General features: G+C 41.5%; 1 protein-coding gene across 1 annotated transcript in view; it reads left to right on the forward strand.

The window, feature by feature from the left end:
• Nucleotides 1-27,492, forward strand: part of ATP8B4 (ATPase phospholipid transporting 8B4 (putative)) — a 932,005-nt gene that overhangs the window by 276,723 nt on the left and 627,790 nt on the right. Inside the window, 1 exon segment of the mRNA XM_053717452.1 lies at nt 7,173-7,271. Coding sequence (XP_053573427.1) covers nt 7,173-7,271 — 99 coding nt within the window.

Raw genomic sequence — 27,492 nt, forward strand, 5'->3', positions numbered from 1 at the left:
TGTGTGGTTGATTCTCTTGCAGACCTGATAGTCATGTGATTTTTCTCATCAGTTTAAAGAAGGTTTGTATGAAATCTTACAAGATTGCAGTAAAGCAAAGTGTGACAGTACTGATGAAACTGATTGACTGTTGCTTGATCTTTTTCTCAACATGTTACTGATAGTAGTTGAAGGATAACTGTTCACATACTATTGTGAGCTGAAGAAATTTTGAAGTAAATTATGTTCCATTTTACATGGAGATGTTCAGGTGATATTTTCCTGTCAGCCTTTTACAGTTATACTGCATACATTGTGATTTAGCATATGGTTATTATGTCCCTTTAAAGTAATTTTATATGATTCTGAATAGTATGTATCAACAATTTAAAGGGACATGGAAATAAAAATTAAACTTTAATTAGAGCATTCAATTTTAAACAGCTTTCCAATTTACTTCCATTAAGATGCTTACTTTGTTTTATACGTATACTTTGTTGAAGATCATACCTACAGTAGGTACAAGGGATATCAAGCAAACAATGTAAATACACGGGAACGTTTTTAAAATGTCATGCTCTATCTGACTCATGAACGTTTAATTTTGACTTCAGTATCCATTTAAGCACTGTTTTGCAAAATATCTGCACTAATATTTTTATCTCCTTTACTGTGTCAATGAGCTCTTGCACTGATCAAGAAATCACTACAGGCAGTCCCCGGGTTACAGATATCCGACTTAAGTACAACTCGTACTTACAAACAGAGAAAATAGAGCTTTATCGCCAATCCTTCTTTCCAGGATAACCCAAAATTCTCAAAATCCAATTGTCACAAGGACAGAAAGGGATGTGAAATTTTCTGAACATGGGCACAGACAGCAAAACAAACTTTTCCCTATGCTATCCAAAACTAAAAAAATGTTTGGCTAAAGTTTCACCTAAAAAAAGTGCCTGTTTCAACTTGCAGCAAACCTATAGAGCCTATCTTGTTCATAACCTGGGGACTGCCTGTATATAGAAAATGATGTACAACCCACCAGATGCTGCATAGCAGTACAAAAAACTGCACCCCTTAATTCCTGTGTTTAACCCAAAGAATTCTAAAAAAATTAATACAGAATTTAAAAAGATGGGAAGCAGGACCACACTTTAATGCATGAGTAAGATCTTAAACTCTGGCATTATTTAAACTTTTTTGCCATTTTCTCATTTTAATCCAAATATATATGGAAATACTGTACATAATTGACCTAATGTTTCCAAGAGCATTAGATCATCTACTTCCCTAACATATATTAAGCCAAACTAGCTATCTGTTTGGTATGTAGCTGTGCCTAAAGAAATCTCATACAGCCATTAGGACGAATTTTTTAAATATGTACACCTATTTACAAGGTGTTTGCTATCCCAATAAGCCATATAGCTATGAAATAGTAATCTTTACTTTTGGTTGAGCTTTTTGATAGATCCTTGATTTAATAGACTAGGGTAGTACAGTATCCTTTAAGATGTATTAATTGTTAATCTCTGATAATTTGTTTCTACAATGGCCTATTTTGGGAATCTGCAACTCTTAGGCATGTGAACAGGTTTAAGATTCAAGAAGAGAGAAATTTCTCCAAATTATATTTAAGTCTGAGGAGTACGTAAGTCTTTATGGCTTTTCCGATTTACCTAAGTAGAATATTGAAGCAGTTGGACGGCCTTGCTTCACTAAAGAGTCCTCATCTTGCTTAGAAAATCTAGGTTTGCAATTTAGTTTAATTTTATTGGTAACCTCTTTATAAAAATAATTGCTGGTAAAGTTAATCTAAGCGTTTGGTAATTATTATCAACTTTGCTGATGTTGATGCACTGACAAAACTATGAAGCCTGGAAATAGCCTGTTATTGTTTGAAGATAAGTTACATTTTTTTTCTTATCTTAGATTTGCGATAAAACATAAACTCTTATTTTCTTCTTAAACGGGGAGAGTCCACAGCTGTATTCATTACTTTTGGGAATTCAGAACCTGGCCACCAGGAGGAGGCAAATACACCCCAGCCAAAGGCTTAAATACCTCCCCCACTTCCCTCATCCCCCAGTCATTCTTTGCCTTTCGTCACAGGAGGTTGGCAGAGAAGTGTCGGAAGATTAAAGATAGTCTCTTATGGAGGGTAGTACTCTTCGAAATGGGACTGGAGTTTTAAGTAGTCCTGTCAGCTTCTCAGTGAGAGTCCGGAGATGCAGGGAGAGTCTTTCTGCCAAACCATCCCGACTCATATTAACAGCTCCTTAGCAATCAGCGTTGACGAGTTTCGCTTTGTTCACTCAAGTCCATGTCAGAAGCGAAGCTACTATCTGTCACACTTGAAGGGCCGTGTTCCTGTTCCACGGCGTAAATTCCGGTAAGATTGTTTCATTTTACGTGATATGTAAGATGTAATGTAAACAAAGAAGTCAGGGTCTCAATGGGACTCCTTTATCTTAAGGAATCAAGGGTTTATATCTCCTGAGGGGGGTATTGAATAGGGGGGACTGTAATCATGTTTGTTATGTGGTTCTATCTGCTAATGTGTGGTGATACTTGAGCTTGTGGCTATATCGGAACATAACAGCCTTTTTTGTCAGGCTATGTGGCCCTTGTGGCTTTGGCACGCTTTTCTTTGGCCTGCACGGTGTACCTTGTGACCAGGCGTGGTCACATTTCTAGTCTCCCACTTCCATATTCCTGACCGCGTGGCGACAAAGAGAGTCTGTTTCGCTAGTTGTCTGGGTCATAGGAGGTGGTGAGTGCCCCAGCATTGGAGGTGTAAGGTGCCATTTTTATTTTTTCTATCCATAATTTCTATGCTAGTTATGGAGGATTCTGACTTCTTGGAGACGGATGTCTCTGATTCAGATTCTGCTTCTTGCAAAGAGTATGAAATGGCAAGGGTAATCCATGCCCATCAGTTATGTTCCGCATGCTGCTTTAGAGTGCTCTTTTCTCCCGAAATAGGGAACTTAGAGTCCACAGAGCCATCCGCCCCTGGGGACCCCATATCCCGGGAGGTGAGTGCCTTAGATACTTCTTTGGCTACGCAAGCAGGTGTCCCTAATGCAGTTGCCCCTTCTCCGGAAGGTGGCTTGTTTCCTCTAGAGGTTACGGAACGGTTCCGCGTGGCCATATCTATGGCATTGGCGCATTTACATCTTCCAGGAAGGGAGATGCTGATGAGATACTGTCCGTGTTTCGTCAACCAGGGCTTGTCAAGCGAGGGATTGTCTGGGTCATATCAGCCTTCTGGGGAAGTGGTTTCCTCTGAGGCTTCAGGGGTCCAATCCTCGGGTCGGGATCATCAGTTCCCCCAGCGGAGGTAAATATTGCTTTTTGTTATAGACTGGCGCGCCTTCATATCCTACTGCAGCAGGTTTTGGCAGTGCTGGAGGATCCCTGTCCTTATGGGTCCGGAAGGCAAGCTGGGTTAGACATGGGGGGATGATGTTAATCTCCTAGTCGTCTCCTTTTTTCTCTTTTCTTTGGGGTATCTTATTCCAGTTCTGAGCTTCGGGAGAATGGGGTCTCTGATTGGCTGGTCCTGTTAGTGTACCCATTTTTCTTGGGCGTTCACCTGCGAGTGCTGCCCTCATTTTTTGGTTGATCCGGTTAGGATGTATTTGTTTTGTTTTTGGAAACTCATGTTTGTTATAGTTTCCCTATTGGGAAGCATCTCTTCTCTGGAATTTGATACTAGCGATTTTGTGGTCACTTGGACACTTCTGCGGAAGTTGCATGTTAAGGTGTTAGTTACATAGTTCTATAGATCCTTTGTCGATCCCTACTGGGGTTTCAATTTTTCTGTGACCTGGTTCAGTTCAGGAGTGCCCTCTTTGGCAGGCTGGTCCTGGTCGGGCACTGGTTTCTGTTCCTTAAGGTCTAAACCATCCACGTGGTGCTGGTGTATCTGACTGACCTGGTTGGGTGGTGAGTTGCTCTCTCACATGAGAAGTTCGTTATACTATGATCCTCCTTCAGGACGGATAAATCTTCCCCTTGGGATAGGGATTTCCATGGAGTGGAAAACCATGAGAGTTTAATTCTTTTTGTTTTGAGACTCTGCCCTTGACGGGACTAAGAGGAGGCCTTTTCGTGCCTTGACGTCAGGCTGGTTCTCGTTGATTCTTTTTGGGTGGGGCATCAAGGGGTTTGTAATCAGTCCTCTTGGTCCTGTTCCTGATTGTTGGTGGGGTTCCAGAATCTGATCCTGCTACGAAGGGTTCCGAATGTCCTTTGACCTCAGAGCTAGAATGCTTCATTCCCAATTGGACTGGAGGTTTAGATGACTCCTTAAACATCTGGAGTACCAGGTTGTGGCGGATTTTTATATCCCCTATAGTATTCATTTTGGCCTGCTCTTTTTTTGAGGTTTTTGACCTCGGTACCTCTTCCTAAGGGATCGAGGTGACTTAGGCTTCCTTTTTCCCTTTCTGGGGAAGGTTGTGGGGTCATCGGTTCTGGAAGTTTGGACATTTTCGGCCTATTTTCTTCCTCATGCTGCTTCTCGTCTGCTCCCATGTTTTTGGGGGCTCTGGAGAATTCGTTGGTCTCCTTTTTGTCCTGGAACTACCCTTTCTTACAACATATCGGTTTGATATGTCATTTCCTGGTATATCAATGTTCTTTCATTGTTTTCTCCCTTTGTCTAGGGGGATTACCGAGAGGTTGATCCAGATGGATCGTTTGGAGACTATATTGCAGACTCTGTTGCAGAGGTGCACTATTTCTTGGCAGCTTCTTAGCTGTTGGTCTTGGGGGTATTATCCCTCGAATCTTGTGGAGTTATATTCTCTGTCTCTAGGATGCTTAAGGAACGTCCAGTGTCCTGGGACTTTTGGATGTGGCTGCGATTGCATCTCCTAGGGTGTATGAGGTGTTCCTATGGTTCCTCAGGGGTTCCTAGTTTGGGCCAGCTCCAGTTTCCACGTGCTCGGTTTTTCTGAACCTGGTCTAGGATATCTGACCGGACCTCCTAGTTGAATCCTGGGTGCTTCAGTCCTTACGGTCCTGAGACATCCACTTGCTCCTATAGGTGTTGTGTCTTCTCTTATCGGAGACTTGGAAATGGCCTGATGATTAGTCTGGCTACCTAGCAAGCGGGAGTTTGATCTCTTATTACAGCTAGGTGGGCTCGCTGGCTATTTGTTTGTCTACTGGGCCGGCTATTGCAGCCGTATGATGCCTCTTCAGTCGGTTTTGTTTTTGCCGTCTGTTTGATGTTGCACGCTCCGTGCCTGTGGGTGGGTGAGCAGTTGTCTTTTGTATTCCTCTCCCCTTAAGGGGATTGGGGTATACCGATGTATCTGCCTGATGCGGAGGGGGGTTCCCTCTGTCTTGCATACATGATGTCATGTAGGGGCGGATTCTGGTATCGTGCTAACACTGTTGTTTCAGTGGGGTCTCCCTTCTGGGGAGTGTACCTTCTTGTAGGGAAGGAAACTGGGTCTGGGTTCTGGAACCCGAGATCATTCTATGTTCTGTTCTGACTTAGTAGTTTAGCATGCCAGTCTTGTTACATATGGTCGGGGTTTGCCTACCTTTTGATACCGTTTAGTCCTTCTTTCTTCCTTTTTGGAGATCTGGATGGTCCGGGGAATTATTTATTTCCCTGCCTTTAGACATGTCAGTCGTTTGGTGCTAGGTCCATTGCCTAAATGAAGCAGCCCATGTAGCCTAAGGGTTGGCTTTGTGGCTTTGCAACTCAAGGGTTGGTTGTTCGAATCCAGCTGCTGGTGCTGGTTATCCTTTTAACGGTCTGAGGTCTGTGGACTCGCTTGAGCCTTGACAGCGTTTCTTCTCCAGATCTTGTGATCGCTCCATTAATGGAGTTTAGCGTAGTTTTTTTACTCAGCAGGGAGCTGTTCTCTGCTGGGTTTTGGATGCTTTCCTGCTTTGCCTCTTTTTGCCTGGGAGGGAGTGGGTTCCTGCACTTCTTGGAAGGTTCCCTCTGTGGGAGTTCCTGGTGCAGTTCCTAGCCTGATAGGCTAGTTGCATGTCTGGTGTCTACTAGACTTGTGTCACAGTGTTGGAGCAGGGGGCTTCATCTGTAGCACGATAAGTTCTTATGATGCTAATTTTGGGCAGTTCTGGGGAGTGACTGTTTTTCCTCGATCGCTCTTTCATGAGTGTGGACTGCATTCTGTGTGAGGTATGGGAGCTGCCTTGTCCCTCTAGGTTTTCATAAGGACATTTCATGGTCCTTTGGACTTCCATTCAGATAGGGGTAGGTTTTTTTTTTCCCTCCCTTCCTTCTGTTCGGTCGTTGGAGTTCATTCTCTATGCATTTTTTGTCTTGTTGCAACCTTGGGTTGAGCTTGATTTTTGCTGGGGTTCCTTTTTACACTAGTTGCTGAGCTTTTAAATCTCTTGTTGAGTCTTTCCCTTTCTTATTCCCTTCTGGGAATATGTGGAATTGTATGGGCTTGGAGCCTGCGGGACTTGCCTCTTTGGGGCTTTGTGCTCGGTGGAATCTAGCAATTTTGAGCGTTCTCTATCTGGGCCTTGCTGGATTTAACTGATGGGCAGTTACCTAGTCCTTTCAGTTTTTGTCCTTCTGTTCTGTACAGCTGTTTTTTTGTCTGGTTGGGTAATTTCAGGCTGTGGTGCCCTTCGCATGGGCCACCTCGTCTACCTGCCCTTGTTTGCATTCAGTGTCCTCTATAACTTGGGTATTGTTTTCCCAAAATTAATCAATGCAGCTGTGGACTCTCCCCGTTTAAGAAGAAAAACATAAATTACGCTAACCTGATAATTTTCTTTTCTTCTGACGGGAAGAGTCGACAGCTCCCCGCCCACGTTTTTATGTGGGGCGGCCGTGTTTTAGTTTTTTATTCTTCTGGCACCTTTTTTCCCCCTGATATTTCTCCTAGTGTTCCTTGTTCCCTTGGCAGAATGACTGGGGGATGAGGAAAGTGGGTGAGGTATTTAAGCCTTTGGCTGGGGTGTCTTTGCCTCCTCCTGGTGGCCAGATTCTGAATTCCCAAAAGTAATGAATGCAGCTGTGGACTCTCCCCGTCAGAAGAAAAGAAAATTATCAGGTAAGCATAATTTATGTTTTTATTGATTTTTTTTTTTTTAAATAATGCAACAATACAACAATTACCACTTTCTTTAGTATGTTAACATCTCTTACTTAACAAGTCTTTTTAATGATTTGTCATGTCTCTTTATAGCTGATCCCTGAAATATCTTCCTTGTCTTGGTTTACTACAATAGTGCCTTTAGTGCTGGTATTAACCATCACTGCAGTGAAAGATGCCACAGATGACTTTGTAAGTATTCCCAGGGCCTCTGTTCATGCACTTTAACAAAGATGTATATTCTTGGAAATTTTGCTCAATGATTAAGGATTTTGAGATGCAATACTCAGTTCTGAAACATTATGTTCTTTTCCTACAGCCCACATTCAATTAAAAAGCGAATGCTCAGATCATTGTTATTTACAACTGAAAGGGATATTATTGTATACATGTACATTTTTTTTACTTGCATCAGCATCTTGCCTAAAAATGTGCCCATGTGTTTTACTTGATATTGCTGGCTATTTGCTTACACAATACTACACAAAGCATCATTTATCTATATTAGTAACACCAGATTAAAGAATAATATGTCCTAAAGGGAAGCTTTAATTCATTTGTATGAAGTCTGAGTCTACTATCACCAACTGCTTTTATTTGATTGTTTATTAAAAAGTAGTACAATATTTATAATGTAATCAGTTGATACTTAAAGGGATATATAACTGCAAAATAAATGCTCTTATATGTTAGGGCATGCTATCATTGTACTACTATGTAATTGATTAAACACATAGTTACAAAGTCACCTCCAGAGCAGCAATGCATTGCTGGAAACTAGCTGAGAACATCTGGTGAGCCAATCACAAGAGAAAAATCACTAGCTAGCTTCCTGTAGTGAAGGATATGTACATATGCTTTATCAACAAATGATACCAAGAGAGCAAAGTCAATTTGAGAATAGCAGTGAATTTAAAAGCGTCTTAAAATTAAAAGCTCTTTTGGAAAAATTCAAGTTTAATTTTTGATTTTCCTATCAATTTAATATTCAAGAATATGTTTTCAAAACTCTTACGACATTATACATTTCCTTCAAATGGTAACATCCTATTTTACATGTGTAGTTGTCTTCTAATAAATTACATCTAATATTAATTTTATTAGTATGGTCTTGCTAGTGCTTTTACTGGTGATCCTGCAAGTGTTAGGGCCTTTGAAGGAGGACATTAGTTGAAATAACTTTTTAAATTGTGTCAAAGAGCAGCAGTTTGTTGCTTTGCTCTCCTGAATAATGAAAATAATTTCCCGTACCAAATTTAAGCTATGTTGAATATTTCTATGTAAGAAACAAGGATACACTATTGGTCAGTAAAAACAACTACTTCCGTGTATGGAAGCCGCTTCAATCCTCAGTCTTTCCCAAGACTGTAAAAATACGATCTGTATGTAGAATGGCGCTTCTGATATTTCCAGTGATGGAATCTTTACTGGAGAACTTGAAAAAGAGAACAAGACAGTGTTTGATACATTAGATGAAACAAGTAACACTAAAAGGAATGTACTCATAGAATTAAAGGAGCAAAATTGAGTTGTTTATTCTGTCGCCTCTTCTAATGAAAAGCAACAATGGAATTTCAGGAACATAAAAATAAAAGTTAAAATGCTCTACACGTTTTGGCAGTAGTATCTGCCTTTCCAAGAGTAGAGTAAAAACTCACAAATAATCTGAATCAAACACTCTAAAACAACAACCATATTTATAGTCTGAGGGCTCCATGTACTAACTGGCGGACGGACAGCTTCTCAACTCGCAAAGCTGTCTGCCCGCCTTCGCTATGCACGGGCAATGTATCATTACACACTAATGGGAGTGTGTAATACCTGCCCCTTCATTCGTGCGACTGAAGGGGCTGTCAATCACTGAGAGCAAGCGAGCTCTCAGTGATTTTCCCTCACTACCTCAGAGGTGGCATAGGGTGTTAAAAGCAGCGGTCAAATGATCTCTGCTTCTTACATTGCGGGAAGCAGGCTCGCATATGCGAACCTGCCCCGCAAGGGCTCCGGAGCAGCTTTTGCTGCTTCGTACATGGAGCCCTGAGTCTCCATTTAGTTAATAACAGATGTGGAGCCTTGGCTCACAGATTAATCCTGTGAAAACCTCCCATTTGCAAAGGGGAAAAAAGTTGACATAGAAAGTAATCCCCCCCCCCAAAAAAAAAATGTAATTACTTTTTCTATTAATTTTCTACTCAAAGTGATTGTAAAGTTCAATGAATAAGTGCCCGGTAACAGGTCTGCCATCAGGTGGTGACAGGGGTGACTCCTGTCAGGGGCTCAATGGGCCAGGGGGGCCCCATGAGGCAAGATTTTTTTTTTTAATTTTGGCAGCTACCAGTGGGTACTACAGCAGAGTGCTAATTGAGCATGGGAAATGTTATTACAAAGAGTAAAGTATTAGCATTTGAGAGGATTTCTGAATGTGCCCTAAACCAACAAGCCTAAATCCTGCATTTAACCAGATCTAATGGTATGAGTACCACAGCTTATGGTTCCACCAAGACCATATAAAGTACAGCATTTTCAAAATACATAAGTACAGCTGACAGATGGGAACATTTGTACACTATATTTGAAGTGGTGCTCTTGGTTGGGGAAAATGGGGGAAAATCAAACAAACATATGCCAACCTTTCAAAAGTACTTTCTTTTACAAATATATGACGAGTCCACGGATTTCATCCTTACTTGTGGGATATTAACCTATTAACCTATTAAGTGGCAAAGAGCACCACAGCAGAGCTGTATATATAGCCCCTCCCTTCCCCTCCACCCCCAGTCATTCCCTTTGCCTGTGTTATACTAGGAAGACATGGTAAAGTGAGGTGTTAGTTTTAGTTTCTTCAATCAAGAAGTTTTTTTATTTTAAATGGTACCAGTGCGTACTATTTTCCTCAGGGGGATATGGAAGAAGATTTCTGCCCTGAGGTTGATGATCTTAGCAGTTGTAACTAAGATCCATGCTGGTTCCCACAAGACTTCTGAAGGTAACCATGAGACATCTTCAGTGTGGAGCCCGTTTTCATGCTACAAGCAGCATTAAGGTATGTGCAGCCTTTTTTATTCTGAGGAGACTTTGTGTATCAGAACTGGCTGGCATTATTTCCCTGTATGGGAATGGGGTAAGCAGTAATCCTAATTTATAAGAGGGGTATTACTGGAGTCCCTATATTATATTTATCATTGGTTGACTTTATTTTGTGATATAGTGAATAGAGGGTTGGCGCTTACTAAAAAATCCTGTATGCCTGGTGGATGGGGGAAACTACTCCTCCTCAGTAGTTTAGGTTGAGAACAATTGTAAGAGTTTGGATTTCCACTGGCGCTTATAAATTAAGCTAGGATTTATGCTACCATTATATGTGTAAGTGAAATATTATAAGTGATTCTGATTTGTATCAGGTGTAAAAACAAAAGTATCTAAGTGTCTCAGACAACGGATATTTAGGATTTAAGTCCTATGTGTTGACTGGTATAATTTTTTTTTTTTTTTTTTTTTTTTTTTATGTTTTGAAAAGAATAATATTACTAAATCTGTAATTACAGATTATGTGGATAGTGTTCGTGAATAGATTATGAGGAGTAAATAAGTGTAAGTGAAGCTAGTGACGATCCAATTTACAGTGATAAGAAATGGATATAACTATATCCAAAAAATAAAGAAAGATATGGAAGTGTTAAAACTATTTTATTAAACTAAATTATCTGTCAACAATAAAACTTTAGGATTAACTAAAAGATATATGGCAAATAAAACAAATAAAAGCAAATAAAACAAGGGACGTCTCCCTATGAACTTGTTTCAGTAAGTCGAGTGACTTGACAGTATATGGTCTCTGAATATAACTTGATAAACAAAAAATGCCACCTTGGGATTAAAGCAAGCTGTAAGGTACCTTACAAATGTCTGTTGGGAATCGTGTAAGTGCCGATGTTCTGTGAGCTTCCTTCTCAGTTTTGTTCCTTCGCGGCTTAACGTGAGATAACAAACAAGCCTCCGTTCCTGATTGGTGGTTAGGGGGTCACACCTCTCTTAGGATAGGCTGTGACTGTGCACGCTGGATGTTTAGCGTGTTCAGATGTAATTGATCTTTTTCAAGATGTTTGAACTGCAGCTGTAAAAAACTTTTTTCTTCTGCACTTTGATGTGCAGTGTTGGGGATCCACTGTTAGAAAGAAAAGCTGTGCTCCACTTTCTCGCTGATCAGATCCTTGGTCCTCCTTGTGGTTTTGGCTCCTAAATCATGAAAATTAGAGAGTCCACTTGAGGGGCTGGATCGCAGCTTCTTGGAGTTTGTAAGACTTTCTTTAAACGTGGTTGTAGAAAAGTGGTAGTAGAAAAGTCTGGAGTAAAATCTAAGCGTTTCACCCTCTGGGGGCTTTATCAAGTAGAAAAGTCTGGAGTAAAATCTAAGCGTTTCACCCTCTGGGGGCTTTATCAAGCCCCCAGAGGGTGAAACGCGTAGATTTTACTCCAGACTTTTCTACTACCACTTTTCTACAACCACGTTTAAAGAAAGTCTTACAAACTCCAAGAAGCTGCGATCCAGCCCCTCAAGTGGACTCTCTAATTTTCATGATTTAGGAGCCAAAACCACAAGGAGGACCAAGGATCTGATCAGCGAGAAAGTGGAGCACAGCTTTTCTTTCTAACAGTGGATCCCCAACACTGCACATCAAAGTGCAGAAGAAAAAAGTTTTTTACAGCTGCAGTTCAAACATCTTGAAAAAGATCAATTACATCTGAACACGCTAAACATCCAGCGTGCACAGTCACAGCCTATCCTAAGAGAGGTGTGACCCCCTAACCACCAATCAGGAACGGAGGCTTGTTTGTTATCTCACGTTAAGCCGCGAAGGAACAAAACTGAGAAGGAAGCTCACAGAACATCGGCACTTACACGATTCCCAACAGACATTTGTAAGGTACCTTACAGCTTGCTTTAATCCCAAGGTGGCATTTTTTGTTTATCAAGTTATATTCAGAGACCATATACTGTCAAGTCACTCGACTTACTGAAACAAGTTCATAGGGAGACGTCCCTTGTTTTATTTGCTTTTATTTGTTTTATTTGCCATATATCTTTTAGTTAATCCTAAAGTTTTATTGTTGACAGATAATTTAGTTTAATAAAATAGTTTTAACACTTCTATATCTTTCTTTATTTTTTGGATATAGTTATATCAATTTCTTATCACTGTAAATTGGATCGTCACTAGCTTCACTTAAAAAAAAAAAAAATTTATACCAGTCAACACATAGGACTTAAATCCTAAATATCCGTTGTCTGAGACACTTAGATACTTTTGTTTTTACACCTGATACAAATCAGAATCACTTATAATATTTCACTTAGATAAGTTACACATATAATGGTAGCATAAATCCTAGCTTAATTTATAAGCGCAAGTGGAAATCCAAACTCTTACAATTGACTTTATTTTGGCAATGTGACATGGGAGACAATGAAAAACGATGTATTACGTGTTTTATTCTTGGCATTTAAACTTGTTTGTTTATGGTTTGAGGGGTTGTATGGTGTGTGTGCATTAACTTTGGTGCAAAACCGCATTCCCATGCGGTTGTGTTTGGGCCTACTCCGGCATTGACCTTAAGGGGTGGGGCTTATTTTCGCGTGCTCAGATGCACATTTCCTTCAGGCTAAGCAGCAGCAATGACATTGAGGATTTTCATTGTTCTATGTGTTTAGAAGCTATTGTGCAACCCCCTCTAACATTGTGTAACTCTTGTACTGAAAGGGCCTTACAATGTAAAAAGCATATTTTAAATAAAGAAAGTGTGCCTAAGGATGATTCCCAGTCTGAAGAGAATCAGGATATGCCATCCAATTATCCCCAAGTGTCACAACCTTTAACGCCCACACAAGCGACGCCAAGTACTTCTAGTGCGTCTAATTCCTTTACTCTGCAGGAGATGGCTGCAGTTATGTCAACTACCCTTACAGAGGTATTGTCTAAATTACCAGTGTTGCAGGGTAAACGCAGTAGGTCAGGTATTAATGTAAATACTGAATCCTCTGATGCTTTATTAGCTATTTCCGATGTTCCCTCACAGTGCTCTGAGTTGGGGATCAGGGAATTACTGTCTGAGGGTGAAATTTCTGATTCAGGGAATATTTTACCTCAGACAGATTCGGATGCTATGCCATTTAAATTTAAGCTTGAACACCTCTGCCTGTTACTTAGGGAGGGTTTAGCGACTCTGGATGATTGTGACCCTATTGTGATTCCTCCAGAGAAATTGTGTAAAATGGATAAATATTTGGAAGTACCTACTTACACTGATGTTTTTCCGGTTCTTAAGAGAATTTCGGAAATTATTAGAAAGGAATGGGATATACCAGGCATACCGTTTTCTCCCCCTCCTAATTTTAAGAAAATGTTTCCCATATCAGATACTATTCGGGACTCATGGCAAACGGTCCCTAAGGTAGAGGGAGCTATATCTACCCTAGCAAAGCGTACTACTATACCCATTGAGGATAGTTGTGCTTTCAAAGACCCTATGGATAAGAAATTAGAGTGTCTACTAAAGAAATTATTTGTTAATCAGGGGTTTATTTTACAACCTACGGCTTGCATTGTTCCAGTAACTACTGCAACAGCTTTTTGGTTTGAGGCTCTAGAAGAGTCTCTTAAGGTTGAGACTCCATTAGAGGACATCTTAGATAGAATTAAGGCTCTCAAGCTAGCTAATTCTTTTATTACTGATGCCGCTTTTCAAATTGCTAAATTAGCGGCAAAAAATGCAGGATTTGCTATTTTAGCAAGTAGAGCATTGTGGCTCAAATCTTGGTCTGCTGATGTGTCATCAAAACATAAGCTTTTAGCTATTCCCTTTAAAGGTAAGACCTTCCTGAAGGAAATCATTTCTGATATTACAGGAGTTAAAGGCCATGCCCTACCTCAGGATAAATCGGTTAAAATGAGGGGTAAATTGAATAATTTTCGTTCCTTTCGGAACTTTAAAGGAGGAACCCCCGCTTCTTCTTCTTCCTCAAAGCAAGAAGGGAATTTTACTCAATCTAAGTCAGTCTGGAGACCTAATCAGAACTGGAATAAGGATAAACAATCCAAAAAGCCCGCTCCTGCTCCTAAAACAGCATGAACGGGCGGCCCCCGATCCAGGACTGGATGTAGTAGGGGGCAGACTCTCTTTCTTTGCTCAGGCTTGGGCAAGAGATGTTCAGGATCCCTGGGCACTAGAAATAGTGACCCACGGTTATCAATTGGAATTCAAGAACTTTCTCCCAAGAGGGAGATTTCATCTCTCAAAGTTATCTGCAAACCAGATAAAAAGAGAGGCGTTCGTACGCTGTGTAAAAGACCTTTCTACTATGGGAGTAATTTGTCCAGTTCCAAAATTGGAACAGGGACAGGGGTTTTACTCAAACCTATTTGTGGTTCCCAAAAAAGAGGGAACGTTCAGACCCATTTTAGATCTCAAGTGTCTAAACAAATTTCTAAGAGTTCCATCATTCAAGATGGAGACAATACGAACAATTTTACCAATGATCCAGGAGGTCAATATATGACTACCGTGGATTTGAAGGATGCTTACCTTCATATTCCAATCCACAAAGATCATCATCGGTTTCTAAGGTTTGCCTTCTTGGACAAACATTATCAGTTCGTGGCTCTTCCTTTCGGGTTGGCCACAGCACCCAAAATCTTCACAAAGGTTCTAGGATCTCTTTTGGCGGTTCTCAGACCGCGAGGAATAGCGGTGGCGCCTTATCTGGACGATATTCTGATTCAGGTGTCAATATATCATCTGACAAAATCTCACACTCACACAGTGTTGTCTTTTCTGAGAACTCACGGCTGGAAGGTGAACATAGAGAAGAGTTCACTTGTCCCACAGACAAGGATTCCTTTCTTGGGAACTCTGATAGACTCGGTAGCCATGATAATATTTCTGACAGAGGTCAGAAAATCAAAGATTCTAAATACTTGCCGAGCACTTCAGTCCATTCCTTGGCCATCAGTGGCTCAGTGTATGGAAGTAATTGGATTAATGGTAGCGGCAATGGACATCGTTCCGTTTGCTCTCTTTCATCTCAGACCACTGCAACTGTGCATGCTCGGACAATGGAATGGGCATTATGCGGATTTTTCTCCTCAGATAAATCTGGATCAAAAGACCAGAAACTCTCTTCTTTGGTGGTTGTCGCCGGATCATCTGTCCCAAGGAACTTGTTTCCACAGACCCTCGTGGGTGATAGTGACAACAGATGCCAGCCTTCTGGGCTGGGGTGCAGTCTGTAACTCCCTGAAGGTTCAGGGTGTTTGGACTCAAGTGGAGTCTCTTCTTCCAATCAATATTCTGGAACTGAGAGCAATATTCAATGCGCTTCAGGCATGGCCTCAGTTGGCTTCGGCCAAATTCATCAGATTCCAGTCGGACAACATCACGACTGTGGAGTTCCTTAGCGATTATAGAGGCATCCAAGATAATCAGTTGGGCGGAGGCCCGCTCTTGTCATCTGTCAGCGATCTACATCCCAGGAGTAGAGAACTGGGAAGCAGATTTTCTAAGTCAACAGACTTTTCATCCGGGGGAGTGGGAACTTCACCCGGAGGTATTTGCCTCATTGATTCTCAGATGGGGCAGACCGGAATTGGATTTAATGGCATCCCGACAGAATGCCAAGCTTCCAAGATACGGATCCCGGTCAAGGGATCCTCAGGCCGAACTGATGCCTTGGCTGTTCAGCCTAGCTTATGTGTTTCCGCCGTTTCCTCTCCTCCCACGCGTGATTGCTCGAATCAAACAGGAGAGAGTTTCAGGCTGCGACTTGGTCATCCCTTCACACTTTTTCCAAATTTTACAAATTTGATACTTTTGCTTCTTCTGAGGCTATCTTTGGGAGACCGGTTCTTGAAGCAGTGGTGCCTTCCGTTTAGGTTCCTGTCTTGTCCCTCCCTTTCATCCGTGTCCTATTGCTTTGGTATTGGTTTCCCACAAGTAAGGATGAAATCCGTGGACTCGTCATATCTTTGTAAAAGAAAACTACATTTATGCTTACCTGATAAATTACTTTCTTTTACGATATGACGAGTCCACGGCCCACCCTGTTCTTTTTAAGACAGTTTTTCTTTATATTTTTTGTAAACTTCAGTCACCTCTGCACCTTTTTAGCCTTTCCTTTTCTCTTCCTATAACCTTCGGCCGAATGACTGGAGGTGGAGAGGAAGGGAGGGGCTATATATACAGCTCTGCTGTGGTGCTCTTTGCCACTTCCTGTTAGCAGGAGGTTAATATCCCACAAGCAAGGATGAAATCCGTGGACTCGTAAAAGAAAGTAATTTATCAGGTAAGCATAAATTTTGTTTTTCTTCATCTAGCCATCTACCCAGATCATTAATTTACAATTTTCAATTCACAGAATTATTTTTGTTTGCACATTTACAAATATGATTCTTTAAAAAGTGATCTCTTAATTTCTGCAATTTTTTTTTATCATGAATGTCACACACTGTTGATTTAGGGGATGCAAGGTGTATAAATGTTTCCTCCTGTGAATGTTTCTGTGGGTGTCTGTGTTTATGTCTTTGTGCTTTGGTTTGTGTCTATATGAGTGTGTATGTATTTTTTTTCTGTAGGTCTCTCTGTGAGGGTGGGTGTGTATGTCTTTGTGCATTTTCTGTGGATGTCTGTGAGGGTGGGTGCATATATCTTTGAGCTTTTTCTGTGGGTGTCTCTGTGAGGGTGAGTGTATGTTTGTCTTTGTGTATTTTCTCTGGATGCCTTTGTGAGGGTGGGTGTGTATTTCTGTGTATTCTGTGGATGTCTCTGTGAGGGTGTGTGTTTTCTGTGGGTGTCTCTGTGAGGGTGTGTGTATGTCTTTGTGTGTTTTCTGTGTATATCTCAGTGAGGGTGTGTGTATGTATGTCTTTCTGTGTTTTATGTAGTTGTCTCTGTGTGTGTGTGTATGTCTTTCTGTGTTTTCTGAGGTTGTCTCTGTCTGTGTTTCCTTGGGTGTATGTGCAAGTTTGAGTTTGTGTGTGTGTGTGTGTGTCCATTGTCTGTTCCTTTTTAGGACATTTTGACCTTACTACTGATTATTCACATCTTTCTACAGACTTTGAGACTGAGACCTTTCCGGAAGTCACCAATCTACCATTTAACCTTTAAATTATTGTTTAGGCAGTTCAGCGCCCTTCCTTTCAGCCACTGCATGCTGTTGTCATCATATAGTTGGCATCTTCCTTTACAAAAAGATAATCAGAACTCCATGGGCGCGATCGGATATACGGCGCAGGTTTCGGCGCAAGCAAGGGAACCCACGCCGCCCGTAATTTCACCTCGCAGATCGGGGTATTACATATACCCTGCCGGCAGTTCCTAAAGTGCTGTAAGTCTGATAAACTAGCGATGTCCAGAAATGAGCGTAACTACAAATTTCTGAAGTCGCCAGTGACTTACGGCACTTTAGAAACTGCCGGCGCCTAAGAAAACTAACTAAAATTTTAAATCTCCCGTAACTGTCTAACACACCTCCCAAAAATAAGCCCGACACGTATACCCCTATATCCGCAATCCCCCCTCTCACTCCTAATAATAAATGTATTAACCCCTAAACCGCCATAGCCCACACCGCAAGTAATAACTAAATTATTAACCCCTAAACCACCATAGCCCACTTCGCAATAAACCTATTCTAGTATTAACCCCTAAACCGCCATAGCCCACATAGCCTATTAAATCTATTAACCCCTAATCTGCCGCCACCAACGTCGCTGCCACTATAATAAAGTTATTAACCTTTAAACCTATGTCTAACCCTAACACTCCCCTAACTTAATTATTATTTAAATAAATCTAAATAATATTACTATTATTAACTAAAGTATTCATATTTAAAACTAAATACTTACCTGTAAAATAAACCCTAAGATAGCTACAATATAATTAATAATTACATTGTAGCTATTTTAGGATTTATTTTTATTTTACAGGCAACTTTGTATTTATTTTAACTAGGTACAATAGCTATTAAATAGTTAATAACTATTTAATAGCTACCTAGTTAAAATAATTACAAATTTCTCTTGTTAAGTGTATCCAGTCCACGGATCATCCATTACTTGTGGGATATATTCCCTTCCCAACAGGAAGTTGCAAGAGGATCACCCATAGCAGAGCTGCTATATAGCTCCTCCCCTCACATGTCATATCCAGTCATTCTCTTGCAACCCTCAACATAGATGGAGGTCATGAGAGGACTGTGGTGTTTTATACTTAGTTTATTTCTTCAATCAAAAGTTTGTTATTTTTAAATGGCACCGGAGTGTGCTGTTTTTTCTCAGGCAGTATTTGGAAGAAGAATCTGCCTGCGTTTTCTATGATCTTAGCAGAAGTAACTAAGATCCACTTGCTGTTCTCACACATTCTGAGGAGTGAGGTAACTTCAGAAAGGGAATAGCGTACAGGTTTTCCTGCAACTAAGGTATGTGCAGTAAAATATTTTTCTAAGGAATGGAATTGACTAAGAAAATGCTGCTGATACCGAAGTAATGTAAGTAAAGCCTTAAATGCAGTGAAAGCGACTGGTATCAGGCTTATTAATAGAGATATATACTCTAAAAAATGTGTTTTAAAACGTTTGCTGGCATGTTTAATCGTTTATTAACGTACATTTGGTGTTAAAACTTATTGGGGCATATTTTTTCCACATGGCTTGCTTAATTTCTGCATCGAAACAGTTAACTGAGGCTTCCCACTGTTGTAATATGAGTGGGAGGGGCCTATTTTAGTGCTTTTTTGCGCAGTAAAAATTCAGACTCAGACTTCCTGCTTCTTCCTGCATGATCCAGGACTTCTCTAGAGGGCTCAAAAGGCTTCTAAATTCATATTGAGGGAGGTAATCAGTCACAGCAGAGCTGTGACAGTGTGTTTGTTATAAAAAACGTTTTTCTCTATTGTTTATCCGTTTTGGGTATTAAGGGGTTAATCATCCATTTGCAAGTGGGTGCAATGCTCTGCTAACTTAATACATTTACTGTGAAAATTTGGTTGGTATAACTGCTTTGGTTCATTGTTATTTCAACTTGAGACAGGTTTTGTGCTTCTTAAAGGCGCAGTAGCGTTTTTTATATTGCTTGTAAACTTATTGTGAAGTGTTTTTTCAAGCTTGCCAGTCTTATTGCTAGTCTGTTTAAACATGTCTGACATAGATGAATCTACTTGTTCATTATGTTTGAAAGCCAGTGTGGAGCCCCATAGAAATATGTGTACTAAATGTATTGATTTCACTTTAAATAATAGGTCAGTCTTTATCTATAAAAGAATTATCACCAGACGACGAGGGGGAAGTTATGCCGACTAACTCTCCTCACGTGTCAGTACCTTCGCCTCCCGCTCAGGGGGCGCATGCTATTATGGCGCCAAGTACATCAGAGACGCCCATAGCAATTACTTTACAGGACATGGCTACAATCATGAATAATACCCTGTCAGAAGTATTATCTAGATTGCTAGAATTGAGAGGCAAGCGCGATAGCTCTGGGATTAGGAGAGATGCAGAGCGCGCTGGTGCTGTAAGAGCCATGTCTGATACTCGCGTCACAGTTTTGCAGAACATGAGGACAGAGAGCTTCATTCTGTGGGTGACGGATCTGATCCGGGGAAACCTGATTCAGAGATCTCTAATTTTAAATTTAAGCTTGAGAACCTCCGTGTATTGCTTGGGGAGGTTTTAGCTGCTTTGAACGACTGTAACACAGTTGCAATTCCAGAGAAATTGTGTAGGCTGGATAGATACTATGAGGTGCCGGTGTGTACTGATGTTTTCCCTATGCCTAAAAGGCTTACAGAAATTATTAGCAAGGAGTGGGATAGACCCGGTGTGCCCTTTTCCCCACCTCCTATATTTAGAAAAATGTTTCCAAATAGATGCCGCTACACAGGGACTTATGGCAGACGGTCCCTAAGGTAGAGGGAGCAGTTTCTACTTTAGCAAAGCGTACCACTATCCCGGTTGAGGATAGTTGTGCTTTTTCGGATCCAATGGATAAAAAATTAGAAGGTTACCTTAAGAAAATGTTTGTTCAACAAGGTTTTATCCTGCAGCCCCTTGCATGCATTGCGCCTGTCACTGCTGCTGCGGCATTCTGGTTTGAGTGTCTGGAAGAGGCCATTCACACAGCTCCATTGGATGAAATTATGGACAAGCTTAAATCACTTAAGCTAGCTAACTCATTTGTTTCTGATGCCATTGTACATTTGACTAAACTAACGGCTAAGAACTCCGGATTCGCCATCCAGGCGCGGAGAGCGCTATGGCTTAAATCCTGGTCAGCTGACGTGACTTCTAAATCTAAATTACTTAACATTCCTTTCAAGGGGCAGACCTTATTCGGGCCCGGCTTGAAAGAAATTATTGCTGACATTACTGGAGGTAAGGGTCATACCCTTCCTCAGGACAGGGCCAAATAAAAGGCCAAACAGTCTAATTTTCGTGCCTTTCGAAATTTCAAGGCAGGAGCAGCATCAACTTCCTCCGCTCCAAAACAGAAGGAACTGTTGCTCATTCCAGACAGCCTAACCAGTCCCTGGAACAAGGGCAAGCAGGCCAGAAAACCTGCTACTGCCCCCCAAGACAGCATGAAGGAACGGCCCCCTATCCGGAAACAGGTCTAGTGGGGGGCAGACTTTCTCTCTTCGCCCAGGCGTGGGCAAGAGATGTCCAGGATCCCTGGGCGTTGGAGATCATATCTCAGGGATATCTTCTGGACTTCAAGGCTTCTCCTCCTCAAGGGAGATTCCATCTTTCAAGGTTATCAGAAAACCAGATAAAGAAAGAGGCATTCCTACGCTGTGTACAAGACCTCCTAGTAATGGGGGTGATCCACCCAGTTCCGCGGACGGAACAAGGACAGGGATTTTATTCAAATCTGTTCGTGGTTCCCAAGAAAGAGGGAACCTTCAGACCAATCTTGGACCTAAAGATCTTAAACAAATTCCTAAGAGTTCCATCATTCAAAATGGAAACTATTTGGACCATCCTACCCATGATCCAAGAGGGTCAGTACATGACCACAGTGGACTTAAAGGATGCCTACCTTCACATACCGATTCACAAAGATCATCATCGGTTCCTAAGATTTGCCTTTCTAGACGGGCATTACCAATTTGTAGCTCTCCCCTTCGGGTTGGCTACGGCCCGGAGAATCTTTACAAAGGTTCTGGGCTCACTTCTGGCGGTTCTAAGACCGTGAGGCATAGCGGTGGCTCCGTATCTAGACGACATCCTGATACAGGCGTCAAGCTTTCAAATTGCCAAGTCTCATACAGAGATAGTTCTGGCATTTCTGAGGTCGCATGGGTGGAAGGTGAACGTGGAAAAGAGTTCTCTATCACCACTCACAAGAGTCTCCTTCCTAGGGACTCTGATAGATTCTGTAGAAATGAAAATTTACCTGACGGAGGCCAGGTTATCAAAACTTTTAAATGCTTGCCGTGTCCTTCATTCCATTCCACGCCCGTCAGTGGCTCAGTGCATGGAAGTAATCGGCTTAATGGTAGCGGCAATGGACATAGTGCCATTTGCGCGCCTGCATCTCAGACCGCTGCAATTGTGCATGCTAGGTCAGTGGAATGGGGATTACTCAGATTTGTCCCCTCTACTAAATCTGGATCAAGAGACCAGAGATTCTCTTCTCTGGTGGCTATCTCGGGTCCATCTGTACAAGGGTATGACCTTTCGCAGGCCAGATTGGACGATTGTAACAACAGATGCCAGCCTTCTAGGCTGGGGCGCAGTCTGGAATTCCCTGAAGGCTCAGGGATCGTGGACTCAGGAGGAAAAATTGCTCCCAATAAATATTCTGGAGTTAAGAGCAATATTCAATGCTCTTCTAGCTTGGCCTCAGTTAGCAACACTGAGGTTCATCAGATTTCAGTCGGACAACATCACGACTGTGGCTTACATCAACCATCAAGGGGGAACCAGGAGCTCACTAGCGATGTTAGAAGTCTCAAAGATAATTCGCTAGGCAGAGTCTCACTCTTGCCACTTGTCAGCGATCCACATCCCAGGCGTGGAGAACTGGGAGGCGGACTTTCTAAGTCGTCAGACTTTTCATCCGGGGGAGTGGGAACTCCATCCGGAGGTGTTTGCTCAACTGGTCAATCGTTGGGGCAAACCAGAACTGGATCTCATGGCATCTCGCCAGAACGCCAAACTTCCTTGTTACGGATCCAGGTCCAGGGACCCAGGAGCGACGCTGATAGATGCTCTAGCAGCTCCTTGGTTCTTCAACATGGCTTATGTGTTTCTACCGTTTCCTCTGCTGCCTCGACTGATTGCCAAGGTCAAACAGGAGAGAGCATCGTTGATTCTGATAGCGCCTGCATGGCCACGCAGGACCTGGTATGGAGACCTAGTGGACATGTCGTCCTGTCTACCATGGACTCTGCCTCTGAGGCAAGACCTTCTAATACAAGGTCCTTTCAATCATCCAAATCTAATTTCTCTGAGACTGACTACATGGAGATTGAACGCTTGATCCTATCAAAGCGTGGCTTCTCCGAGTCAGTTATTGATACCTTAATACAGGCACGAAAGCCTGTTACCAGGAAAATCTACCATAAGATATGGCGTAAATACTTGTATTGGTGCGAATCCAAGAGTTACTCATGGAGTAAGGTTAGGATTCCTAGGATATTGTCTTTTCTCCAAGAGGGTTTGGAAAAAGGCTTATCTGCTAGTTCGTTAAAGGGACAGATTTCTGCTCTGTCTATTCTTTTGCACAAGCGTCTGGCAGAAGTTCCAGACGTCCAGGCTTTTTGTCAGGCTTTGGCTAGGATTAAGCCTGTGTTTAAAACTGTTGCTCCTCCGTGTAGCTTAAACTTGGTTCTTAAAGTTCTTCAAGGAGTTCCGTTTGAACCCCTTCATTCCATTGATATTAAACTTTTATCTTGGAAAGTTCTGTTTTTGATGGCTATTTCCTCAGCTCGAAGAGTCTCTGAGTTATCTGCCTTACATTGTGATTCTCCTTATCTGATTTTCCATTCAGACAAGGTAGTTCTGCGTACTAAACCTGGGTTTTTACCTAAGGTGGTTTCTAACAGGAATATCAATCAAGAGATTGTTGTCCCATCATTGTGTCCTAATCCTTCTTCAAAGAAGGAACGTCTTTTGCATAATCTGGACGTAGTCCGTGCCTTGAAGTTCTACTTACAGGCAACTAAAGATTTTCGTCAAACATCTGCCCTGTTTGTCGTTTATTCTGCACAGAGGAGAGGTCAAAAAGCTTCGGCAACCTCTCTCTCCTTTTGGCTTTGAAGCATAATTCGCTTAGCCTATGAGACTGCTGGACAGCAGCCCCCTGAAAGGATTACAGCTCATTTTACTAGAGCTGTGGCTTCCACCTGGGCCTTTAAGAATGAGGCCTCTGTTGAACGGATTTGCAAGGCTGCGACTTGGTCTTCGCTTCACACTTATTCAAAATTTTACAAATTTGACACTTTTGCTTCTTCGGAGGCTGTTTTTGGGAGAAAGGTTCTACAGGCAGTGGTTCCTTCCGTTTAAGTTCCTGCCTTGTCCCTCCCATCATCCGTGTACTTAAGCTTTGGTATTGGTATCCCACAAGTAATGGATGATCCGTGGACTGGATACACTTAACAAGAGAAAACATAATTTATGCTTACCTGATAAATTTATTTCTCTTGTAGTGTATCCAGTCCACGGCCCGCCCTGTCTTTTTAAGGCAGATCTAAATTTTTAATTAAACTACAGTCACTACTGCACCCTATGGTTTCTCCTTTCTTGTCTTGTTTCGGTCGAATGACTGGATATGACATGTGAGGGGAGGAGCTATATAGTAGCTCTGCTGTGGGTGATCCTCTTGCAACTTCCTGTTGGGAAGGGAATATATCCCACAAGTAATGGATGATCCGTGGACTGGATACACTACAAGAGAAATAAATTTATCAGGTAAGCATAAATTATGTTTTACCTGTATTATAAAATCTAACCTAAGTTACAAAAAAAACAAACACTAAATGACAGAATTTTTTGTTTTTTACAAGAAGTTTAAACTAATTACACCTAATCTAAGCCCCTAATAAAATAAAAAAAGCCCCCCAAAATAATAAAATGCCCTACCCTATACTAAATTACAAATTGCCCTTAAAAGGGCTTTTTGCAGGGCATTGCCCCAAAGTAATCGGCTCTTTTACCTGTAAAAAAAAAGTACAAACCCCCCCCCAACATTACAATCCACCACCCACACACCCCTACTCTAAAACCCACCCAATCCCCCCTTAATAAATCCTAACACTACCCCCTTGAAGATCACCCTACCTTGAGCCGTCTTCACCCAGCCGGGCACAAGTGGTCATCCGTTCCGGGCAGAAGTCTTCATCCGATGGGGCAGAAGAGGACATCCAGACCGGCAGAAGTCTTCATCCTATCCGGGCAGAAGAGGACATCCGGACCGGCAGAAGTCTTTATCCAAGCGGCATCTTCTATCTTCTTCCATCCGACGAGGAGCGACTCCATCTTGAAGACATCCGGCGCGGAGCATCCTTCCAGCACGATGGATGACGGTTCCTTTAAATGACGTCATCCAAGATGGCGTCCCTCGAATTCCGATTGGCTGATAGGATTCTATCAGCCAATCGGAATTAAGGTAGGAAAAATCCAATTGGTTGATTTAATTAGCCAATCGGATTGAAGTTCAATCAGATTGGCTGATTGGATCAGCCAATAGAATTGACCTCGCATTCTATTGGCTGATCCAATCAGCCAATCGGATTGAACTTCAATCCGATTCATCATCGATCTGCTAAAGGAGTCCATATCTGGTTTCCCCCTTTTACTCTTTGGGAGACCTAAGAGTAATTTACATAAAAACAAGAAAATAGAGAGACGCACTCACTGACAGAACAATAGCTAGAAAAACTTCCGCGCTTGTGCACAAGACCAGTGCCACTCAGGGTGCAGTCTCTTTTTGCACACTACACCTTTTCACAGAGAAAAAATATCCTGTAGCATATCAGTCTGATCCTGCCCAATGACAGTCCAGCACCAAAATACCAGGCAATTCTTCTCTGAACAAGACAAACAACAAACCCCAGACGTACGTTTCGACCTCTCTTGGGCCTCGCCTAGTGAGGTGCAGTTGCATATCTCTAGGGCATGTGTGCAAGGAGTCCATATCTAGTTTCCCCCTTTTACTTTACTTATGGAGAACTAAGAGCAATTTACATAAAAACAAGAAAATAGAGAGACACATTCACTGAGACAGAACAATAGCTAGAAAAACTTCCGTGCTTGTCCACAAGGCCAGTGCCACTCTGGGTGCAGTCTCTTTTTGCACACTATGCCTTTTCACAGAGAAAACATACCTATATCATATCAGTCTGATCCTGCCCAATGACAGTGAATATGGACTCCTTGCACACATGCCCTAGAGATATGCGACTGCACCTCACTGACGAAGCCCAAGAGAGGCAAAACGTACGTCTGGAGTTTGTTGTTTGTCTTGTTCAGATAAGAATTGCCTGGTATTTCGGTGCTGGACTGTCATTGGGCAGGATCAGACTGATATGCTACAGGATATATTTTTCTCTGTGAAAAGGCATAGTGTGCAAAAAGAGACTGCACCCTGAGTGGCACTGGCCTTGTGGACAAGCACAGAAGTTTTTCTAGCTATTGTTCTGTCTCAGTGAGTGCGTCTCTCTATTTTCTTGTTTTTATGTAAATTGCTCTTAGGTCTCCCTAAGAGTAAAAGGGGGAAACCAGATATGGACTCCTTGCACACATGCCCTAGAGATATGTGACTGCACCTCACTGACGAGGCCCAAGAGAGGCCGAAACATACTTCTGGGGTTTGTTGTTTGTCTTGTTTATAGAAGAATTGCCTGGTATTTCGGTGCTAGACTGTCATTGGGCAGAATCAGACTGATATGCTACAGGATATTTTTTCTCTGTGAAAAGGCATAGTGTGCAAAAAGAGACTGCACCCTGAAGTGACACTGGCCTTGTGGACAAGCGCGGACGTTTTTCTAGCAATTGTTCTGTCTCAGTGAGTGCGTCTCTCTATTTTCTTGTTTCTACATTAAGACTCATTCTTGCTGGTTGTTGTAATCTTAATATTTATGTTGTAATTGTTTTTATTGTATTTTTACAAAGTTAATAAACATAAACAAAATAATCCATCATATTAGAAATATGAAATTGCCTTTAGATGTTTTGTATATTTGTCACAGATAGTACAAACAACAGAATAAAAATTTCCTTAAAATAGTCTGTACTGTCGTTCTATCTTCTTTTGGATTAGTCCATATGCTGTAATTTATTATGGAGTATAAGTGCTCTACCTGAATACAAATAATCATGTGATTTGTTTTTCTCATGGTGCAACTGATAATCTTCAGTAGTTTGGTCCCGGCTCTCCATTCCCTAACTACATATGTTTTACTTTATGGTGTACACACACTAGGTCCCTCTCCTCTCTCTGGCTTCATGAAACATTATAAATGTTCCCATTGTATAAGAAAGCTTTCTTTAGTATTTAAAGTTTCAGCTGCCAAACTAGCCATGTTATAGTGGTGTACTATTTTATTACTTATAATTGAAAAGCTAAGCTTATTCTAACAATGGTGCAAATGGTCATGGCTAATTTCTGGTTTCTTTTTGGAACTTGTGGAATCGGGAAAAGTAATAAAGCTTGTTTAGGTGTTAGTATGATCTGTTTCTGAATTAAGGAACTCAAAAGGACAGAGGCCTGTTCTCATACACCCCTGATTTTGTTGCATTGCCACCACATGTGTATATACGACCCCCTCTCTCCACATCCTCTGTAGCATAACTGTGGGGAAAGGCTTTCTAGTCTTCCAAACCTGGTTGGATGAAGGTACCACTTAAAGGCAACCTTCAAGAAATTTTCTTTGAGAGCGGCGTTATGTAAGAATGAAAGTCCGTTAGATAAATTAGTTGTCAACATCTTAAGAGGCCAAGTATTACCCAAGTCTTGTTCCCATTTTTACATTAGTCGTGTCTTGCTCTCCTTAGGGGTATTGTTAAAAATTAGATATAGAAATGATATAATGCCTCGTATATATTCTTTGGATAGATATAGAGATTCTAATGTATTATTTGTAGGGATCTTGGTAGTGCCTAATATTTCTTGCACCCTGGATTTCAGTTGCAAGTAGTGAAACCATGTGTTCCTATCAGTGGGATCAAGGGCAGTATACTTCTCATATGACATTAATTTATCCTCAATTAGTATGTCAGCTATTCTATAGAGACCTTTATTAGCCTGTTTCTGTTGCACTTGTAAGTTAATCGAGGAATGTGGTATTTTCAAAGGGGTTACTTTAGATCTGTCTTGAATTAAAGGGTATTTTGCAGATAGCTTGTTCCAGAGGAATATAGTGT

The sequence above is a fragment of the Bombina bombina genome, chromosome 6, assembly GCF_027579735.1.
Source record: "Bombina bombina isolate aBomBom1 chromosome 6, aBomBom1.pri, whole genome shotgun sequence".
NCBI lineage: Eukaryota > Metazoa > Chordata > Amphibia > Anura > Bombinatoridae > Bombina > Bombina bombina.